The sequence below is a fragment of the Apium graveolens genome, chromosome 9 (genome assembly GCF_009905375.1).
Source record: "Apium graveolens cultivar Ventura chromosome 9, ASM990537v1, whole genome shotgun sequence".
Taxonomy (NCBI): domain Eukaryota; kingdom Viridiplantae; phylum Streptophyta; class Magnoliopsida; order Apiales; family Apiaceae; genus Apium; species Apium graveolens.
In genome coordinates, this window is record NC_133655.1 from 76,832,996 (window position 1) to 76,841,192 (window position 8,197).

At 36.4% G+C, this 8,197-nt stretch overlaps 1 protein-coding gene across 2 annotated transcripts; it reads left to right on the plus strand.

The window, feature by feature from the left end:
* Window positions 1-226: 226 nt before the first annotated feature.
* On the plus strand, window positions 227-7,391 carry LOC141683516 (DNA topoisomerase 2). 2 transcript variants are annotated; one of them, XM_074488252.1, is made up of 19 exons: window positions 227-864; window positions 1,754-2,046; window positions 2,122-2,188; window positions 2,276-2,546; window positions 2,643-2,845; window positions 2,928-3,137; window positions 3,266-3,379; window positions 3,504-3,620; window positions 3,700-3,864; window positions 3,941-4,282; window positions 4,361-4,494; window positions 4,580-4,937; window positions 5,020-5,206; window positions 5,290-5,339; window positions 5,439-5,879; window positions 5,952-6,150; window positions 6,246-6,310; window positions 6,394-6,508; window positions 6,635-7,391. In XM_074488252.1, exons 1-19 carry the CDS (start codon window positions 328-330, stop codon window positions 7,258-7,260), a joined length of 4,494 nt encoding a protein of 1,497 aa, XP_074344353.1. In that variant the 5' UTR covers window positions 227-327; the 3' UTR covers window positions 7,261-7,391. The 2 variants fall into 2 exon arrangements, with proteins under 2 accessions (XP_074344353.1, XP_074344354.1); XM_074488253.1 differs by having other exon boundaries at window positions 228-864; window positions 6,397-6,508.
* Window positions 7,392-8,197: the final 806 nt, after the last annotated feature.

Here is an 8,197-nt window from a genome sequence, read left to right on the forward strand (position 1 = left end):
ATTTTTCTTAGAAAAGTTTGATGGAAAACGAGTGAAGTAAACGGCCCACAAAATTTGGACTGCTTAATTAATTTTTGTTACGGCCAGAGTTGACATATGGCCCAATCTGAAATTCCAGATAATAAAATGTAAAGCCCAACCCCCTAACGTCTAAAATCCCGCCCATCCCCGAAATTTCAAATTTGAAATAATTCAAACGCTAAAACCAAAGCCCCCCTTTGATTTTAAAACCACATCTCATCTATCTCACCCTATCTCTCATTTCCCCCTTTCTCTCATTTCTAAACACAAACACACACAAGGACACATTCTCAGTGTCAAAACGCGATGGCGAATCGGCCTCTCCAAACCAGCAACAACGCAAACATGAACAAAACAATCGAAGAAACCTACCAGAAGAAAACACAACTAGAACACATTCTCCTCCGTCCTGACACCTACATCGGCTCTATCGAAAAGCACTCTGCCTCTCTCTGGGTTTACGACGACAAAGAAATGTTAATTAAAAACATCTCCTACGTCCCTGGCCTCTACAAGATCTTCGATGAGATTATCGTCAACGCTGCTGACAACAAACAGAGGGATCCTAAGATGGACTCTATTAAAGTTGTTATCGATGTCGACGCTAATTTCATTAGCGTTTATAATAACGGAGACGGTGTTCCGGTGGAGATGCATAAGGAGGAAGGTGTTTATGTCCCTGAAATGATTTTTGGGCATTTATTGACTAGTAGTAATTACGATGATGATCAGAAGAAGACTACTGGTGGACGGAATGGTTATGGCGCTAAGCTTGCCAATATTTTCTCCACGGAGTTTGTAATTGAGACAGCGGATGGCAAGAGATTGAAGAAGTATAAGCAGGTACCTTTTTTTTTATTTCTCTTTTTTATTCTTTGGATTTATGTTAGGGTTTTTGTATGAATTTGTGTTTGAAATTGATTAATTAGGGTTATTGTGTGAATTGATGTATTATTTACTAAATGTTTTGTGTAATTAGGGCTTCTTTATCGTTTTATGCATAAATGTTGAATAATTGGGGGGGGGGTGGTAGTTTGTTTGAATTTATGTATTACTGTGTAGTTGTGTGTGTATTTGTAAATCTGTATTGCACGACTGTTATATCTGAATACTTCGAGTATTGTCAGGGCCTATTGCTTTCGAACAGTAGTTGTACTCCGTGTTTGTGTATTGTTAGTATGTATTGCACAATTCCTACTTCTCAACATATTGTTTGGATGTCCTTGTTGAGAAAACGATACTATGAATATTGTTTCATTAGGGGTATTGTATGAATTTATGTTAAAAGTGTTGAATAATTAGGGTTGATTTCTGACTTTATTTATCGTTTTTGATAAATGTTTTGTGTAATTAGGGGTAATGTATCATTTTATGCATAAATGTTGAATAATTAGGGGTTTTGTTTCAATTTATGTTTTACTATGTGGTTGTGGGTGTCCTTTACTCTTTACTGCATAATCACTACTTCTGAACATATGTCTATGTTGAGAAAACAATACATGAGTATGAGGATATGGTTATTTTGATAGATGAAAGGTTGGTTATTTTGATAGATGAAAGGTTTTGAGGTGTTCTATTTTATGCCCAGTTACTTATCCCATTGGATTATGTATCTTTATTTCATTAAGCTCCTGTTTGTAGCTATTTTTACTAAAGGTGTTCATTGATGTTATGATGATTTTCGAGATTTAATATAATTTCTTATTTTGATCTGGTGAATGGAAATGTACAGGTTTTCTCAAACAACATGGGAACTAAATCTGAACCCATTATAACAAAGTGCAAGGCATCTGATAATTGGACCAAGGTTTCATTTAAACCTGATTTAGCAAAATTCAATATGACTCATTTGGAAGGTGATGTTGTTGCCCTGATGAAAAAGCGGGTGGTAGATATAGCTGGATGTCTTGGAAGGTCTGTGAAGGTGGAGTTAAATGGTGAACAAGTTCCAGTGAAGTCGTTCACTGATTATATTGATCTGTGTCTGAAATCGGTTAACAAAGATAAAGAGGTTCCCCTTCCAAGGTTAGTTTCTTTGAAAATCCTTTGTTATTGATATAGATGCAAATTAAATTGCTGATGTGACTGTATAATATGCAGAATTGTTGAAAAAGTAAATCATAGGTGGGAGGTTTGTGTCTGCCGGAGTGAAGGACAGTTTCAACAGGTAGTAGTCACAAATTAGTGAATTGGCGTCAAAACAAGTTCCCATCTAATATACTTAAACTTGTCTATTTATCTGCTGTTATACCAGGTCAGTTTTGTGAATGGTATTGCAACCATCAAGGGTGGCACTCATGTAGATTATGTTACGAACCAGTTAACAAATTATATCATAACTCATGCAAGTAAGAAAAGGAAGAATATGAACCTCAAAGCTCATGCAGTGAAGAGCCATCTTTGGGTTTTCGTTAATGCTCTAATTGACAATCCTGCTTTTGATTCCCAAACTAAGGAGACGTTAACAATTCGGCAAAGCAGTTTTGGTTCTAAATGTGAGCTTTCAGAAGATTTCTTGAAGAAAGGTTTGTCTACTGTAACATATATTTTAATTTCTAAAGCAAAGAAACTATTTGTTACTAGAGATTAAGTTCTTAATAATCGTATAATGGTCACTGCAGTGGTGCTGAGATCTGGAGTTGTAGAAGCTCTGATGGAATGGGCAGAATTCAAGCTGAACAAAGAACTAAAGAAAACTGATGGTAGTAAAAGGAATCGAATCACTGGCATTCCCAAACTAGAAGACGCTAACGATGCCGGGGGTAGCAGATCTGCTAAATGCACCTTAATTTTGACAGAAGGAGATTCAGCTAAGAGTCTTGCAGTAAGTTTCATTATTCTTAACTGAATTCGTGACTCTCGGTATTTTTACATGTTTAAACTTTGACAATTGACTTTGTATATAGATGGCTGGGCTTTCTGTCGTGGGCCGAAATTCTTATGGTGTTTTTCCTTTAAGAGGTAAGTTGCTCAATGTGAGAGAAGCAACCCATAAACAGATTATGGAGAATGCCGAAATTCAGAATATTAAGAAAATACTTGGACTCCAGCACGAGAAAACATACAACGATGTCAAGTCGTTGAGATATGGTCACCTTATGATCATGACTGATCAGGTAGACAACATTGATATAACTGATCACTGAGAAGTTTGTTTATCAATTTTCTGATATTGATGAATGTGAATATGGCTATGCTGAAGTTTTTTTTTTATCAACTAATTTGCAATTTCATGTGTGTGCAGGATCATGATGGTTCCCACATCAAAGGGCTCTTGATCAACTTCATCCATTCATTCTGGCCATCATTGCTAAAAGTTCCATCTTTCATGATAGAATTTATCACCCCTATTGTGAAGGTTTGCTTCTTGCATTAAAACCTAAAAAATCAGCCGTTCTACTTATTAATTGATAAAATTGTGAACGCTTCTATCTCTAGTTTTGCATAATTACGAATATGTTTCTCTAATTACATCTGTACAGGCTACCAAAAATGATAGTACTAATAAAGTCTTATCATTCTATACGATTCCTGAGTATGAAAATTGGAAGGAAACTTTGGGGAATGCTCTACGTGGCTGGACCATAAAATACTACAAGGTTTGTTTCTATTAATTAGAATGTTAAAATGGCAATGATAGTTGATGGCTTCGTTGATGATATATTGCTATTGTGCCAGGGGCTGGGAACCAGTGATGCAAAGGAAGCTAAGGAATACTTTAGTGACCTTGGAACACACAAGAAAGAATTTGAATGGGGCGGTGATGATGATGGTGATGCAATAGAGCTTGCCTTTAGCAAGAAAAAGATTGAGGCAAGAAAGAACTGGTTAAGACAGTTTGAGGTTGGGTCTACAATTTTTCTAGTGATTTTCTGATTTTTTATGATAATCAGTAAATAACTTTCTTCTCTTATTCCAGCCTGGTACTTTCTTAGATCAAAAAGAGAAGCTGATCAAGTACAGTGACTTTGTCAACAAGGAGCTTATATTGTTTTCAATGGCTGATCTCCAAAGGTCCATTCCATCTATGGTTGATGGCCTGAAACCAGGACAAAGGAAAATTCTTTTTTGTTCTTTCAAGAGGAATTTTACCAAACAAGCCAAAGTTGCGCAATTCTCGGGGTATGTATCGGAGCACTCAGCCTACCATCATGGCGAGCAGAGTCTTGCAAGTACAATTATTGGTTTGGCTCAGGATTTTGTAGGTAGCAATAATGTAAACCTTCTTATGCCGAGAGGGCAATTTGGTACCCGAAACCAGGTAAGATACCAGAAGTTCAATTTAATTAAAGCATATGATCATGTACTTGTAGCATGTTAGTAACTCCTTAATTTACAGGGAGGAAAAGACCATGCAAGTGCTAGATACATTTATACTGAGCTTGCTCCAATAACTAGATACATGTTTCCGAAGGATGATGACATTCTACTTGAATACTTGTATGAAGATGGGCAAAAGATAGAGCCTACTTGGTTAGTTCTTACTACTTTAGTAATAAAAAGAACTTCTTTACATCAAACTTTCATATATTGATTTTGAGTCTTTTTTGTGATCAAGGTATGTACCTGTTGTACCAATGGTTCTTGTAAATGGAAGTGAAGGGATAGGAACAGGTTGGAGCACGTATGTGCCGAACTATAATCCAAGAGACATTGTTGCTAATATAAGACGGTTGCTAAATGGGGAGCCTATGCAGCCTATGGATCCATGGTACAAAGGGTTTAGGGGAACTATTGAGAAAACAGCAACAAAGGAAGCTGGAGCAACCTACACTGTCTCCGGAATTATAGAAGAAATAGATAATACTAATGTTCGAATTACGGAGTTGCCTGTTCGGAGGTGGACTCAAGATTACAAGGAATTTTTGGAATTAAGCCTGACTGGAAATGATAAAATAAGGGAACCATTAATCAAGGTATAGTTAACTTTAGCGTGTTTAGCTTTATTATCTTACAAGATCTGACGGAAGCTTTATACTTGCAACCCACTTTTTACAGAATTACAACAACCAGAGCGATGACTGCACTGTACATTTCGATGTAGAGATGTCTGAGGATAACATGCGCACTGCCAAGCAAGAGGGGTTGCTTAAGAAATTTAAGCTAACAACTACAATAAGCACCAGTAACATGCACCTCTTTGACCCAAAGGGTGTAATCAAGAAATACGATAGCCCTGAACAAAGTACGCATTTCCGTTGTAAGAAATTTAAGTCATTGTCACGAAAAACTGTAAGACTCATTTTAAAATCGTTATTGTTGTGGCAGTTCTAGAAGATTTTTACCATGTGAGGCTTGACCTGTACAAGACACGGCAGGCAAGTCAAATACATAATTAAGATTTACTACTATGTAGTAATGTTTCATTTCTTTATTGCACAGAATGGCCACTAACTTGGGTGTTATTTTTTGTGCAGAAAATTCTTTTGAAAAATCTAGAACTGGACTTGCTAAAACTTGATAATAGGGTCAGGTTTATTCTAGGGGTCGTGGAAGGAAAAATCAAGGTGAGCAATAGGAAGAAAGCGGATTTATGTCTTGAGTTGAAGGAAAAAGGTTTTACACCGTTCCCAAAGAAGATCAAGGTAGAAGAAGTCGTTGCTGGGGCAACTGATGCTGTGGAAACTGATGCTGTGGAAACTGAAGAAAATTCTGAAGGAAGTGGTAGTGCAAAAAATGCTCAAGTTGGTGACTATGACTACTTGCTGCAAATGGAAATTGGGACCTTGACTATTGAGAGGGTTCAGAAGCTACTCAAAGAAAAAAATAAGCTTGTTGGAGAAGTTGATGAAATGAGAAAGGCAACTGCAATTTCTCTTTGGCAAAAAGATTTGGATGCTCTTGATAAAGAACTTGATGTATGATCAACTCTATGTGTTTTTCTTAGTTGTGTTCTTTGTTTGCTTTCTTTAATCTATTGGCATTTATAGGAACAAGATCAGAGAGATGCCGTTGATGAAGCAGAGCGACTATCAACTTATGAGAATAGGATGGATCCGGATCCGGATGCTCCCAAACCTTCAAGGAAAGCCCCAAAGAAAGCTCGGAAGACTTCTACTAAAAATGCCAAAAATACAGAAACAGTTGCTAAACCGATGGACTCAGCATCTGTTTCTGCAATGGAAACAGGTATATATGCAGTAATTGCCTTCAATTGAATATTTACTGGAAATGTTTTTTTGTGAATAATATATTATTGTTGACTTGCTATGTTTCCTCACTAGACAAAGTTAATGAAGTACTGAATCCCGAAGGCAAAGCTGGACCAAAGAAAGCTCCTGCTAAAAAGGTTGGAAATGAGAGCTAATATCACAATTTGAATTTTTTTTTTCACGCATGCATTTTTATCATACCTAATATACTTTTGTTTAGCAGGGAAAATCAACTTCCAGTTTACGAGATGAAGATGATGAAATATCTGACATACCTAATCTTACTGACAGACTTGCTGCCTACAATCTAAATTCTTCACCTGATAATTCGGAAGGTCAGGGTGATACTCTATTTTTGATATTCATTGAGTTATGATTATTATATTGAAAGAAGTGGTGCTTTATTATGATCTAGTAAACTTGTATATTCTTTGTAAGGATGTGTATTTTTCTTTTCACAGTAATGGAAGTTGAAGTGCCCCAAAAACAAGCCACGAAGAAACCACAAACACGGAAGAATAATGCTGGGAAGAAGACTTCATTGGATATATCGAGAGATGAAGATGAAGAGTTTGAGTTTGAAGATATCAGTGACCGCGATGAGTTTGAAGTTCAAGTTGTGAAAGGAAAGAAAGGTGGAAAAAAGCCTGCAGCAGGAAATGCCAAGGCAGCTAAACCACCTGCTGCACCAGCAGCAACTAAGAAGAGAGGGCCAGCTGCATCTAGTAAGCAGTCTCAACTAGTTAGCCAGAAGCTGATCACAGATGTTCTGAAGACTGCTGAAAGTGCTGGGGTATCGCCTGAGAAAAAAGTGAGGAAAATGAGGGCATCTCCATTTAACAAAAAGAGTAGTTCTGTGTTGGGAAGGGTTGCTGCTAAGGACTCAAAAGATGATAGTGTTTCACCAGGTTCCAGCTTTGATACTAGTGGCGGTATAGGCTCTAGTGAAACGATGATTCGAGTGGCTAGACCACAGAGGGCGAATCGCACAAAAACAACGTATGTTCTAAGTGATAGTGAGGAAGAAGAGGATGTCACTGAAGAAGAGCCCTTTGATATTTCTGAATTCAGTGAAGATGATGATTAGTGTAGGATTTTGATTACTAATGTTCTCTTTCTCTGAGATTTGTTGGTCAAAAACCAAAAGTTGAAATTTTAGAGTCCTTAGCTGTATCAGAATTATGAACTATCAGTTGTTCAAAACTGCTATTTATATGATGTATTTGTATTCAATGATCTTTTCAAAAGTCTTGCTAAACTGAAGCAAAAGTATTTTAATCAGTATAAGAAAGATTAAAGATGTAACGACAAGAATACTCTTTTTTCAATCTTGCTATATTACTCTGTTGTTGAGATATCAGCCAGTAACACTACTACTACAAAGTCAAAGAGCAACAGTACGGCCAGCTCATGACAGCTCATAAACAACTCAGCACTGGGGTAACAAACTCCTGGTTGTTATTTATACTATATATAAACAAGTCTATTAGTTAGTTAGTTGTAATTTTTTCTTTTCTCTCAAGTCTTGTAAAATCTTCATCTTCTCTGTAAATCATACCTTGATTCATCAATGGAGTTTTTAGCCTTTCTATTCACAGACACTTGATCTCGACTGATAACATCTGTTAAACTGGTACGTCGAATCTTTTACAGAAATGTAAACCAAATTTAAAAATAAAAACTATTCAAAGCAGTCTTCTCTGGATAATCACTAAGGCTTCTGGTAAATTTGTAATATTTTAGGAGGTTTTTGTATTATTCTGGTAACTGTTGAATGTATTTGGTTTTTTAGAGTTTATAGAAAAAAACACATTATTGTATGATTTCTTTGGTAACCTATTTTTTATTCGGTGCCTGGCCAATACCATTTCAAACACAGAATGGTTTACCTAATCAATTACGATGTCAATTGTATGACGATCAAGAGATGAACGAGTTACGATGATTATGAATGAAGCACTAGAATGTAAATGAAAATAATGAGATCCCATTCAACACATTATTATTACCTTGAAACTGATCAG

What these genes read in the sequence shown, in the direction of transcription:
- LOC141683516 (XM_074488252.1), top strand. Translation starts at nt 328, where the DNA reads ATGGCGAATCGGCCTCTCCAAACCAGCAACAACGCAAACATGAACAAA. An exon ending in ATACGATAGCCCTGAACAAA is followed by an intron (nt 5,207 to 5,289) that starts GTACGCATTTCC and finishes TTGTTGTGGCAG; the next exon opens with TTCTAGAAGATTTTTACCAT. An exon ending in AGAAAGCTCCTGCTAAAAAG is followed by an intron (nt 6,311 to 6,393) that starts GTTGGAAATGAG and finishes ACTTTTGTTTAG; the next exon opens with CAGGGAAAATCAACTTCCAG.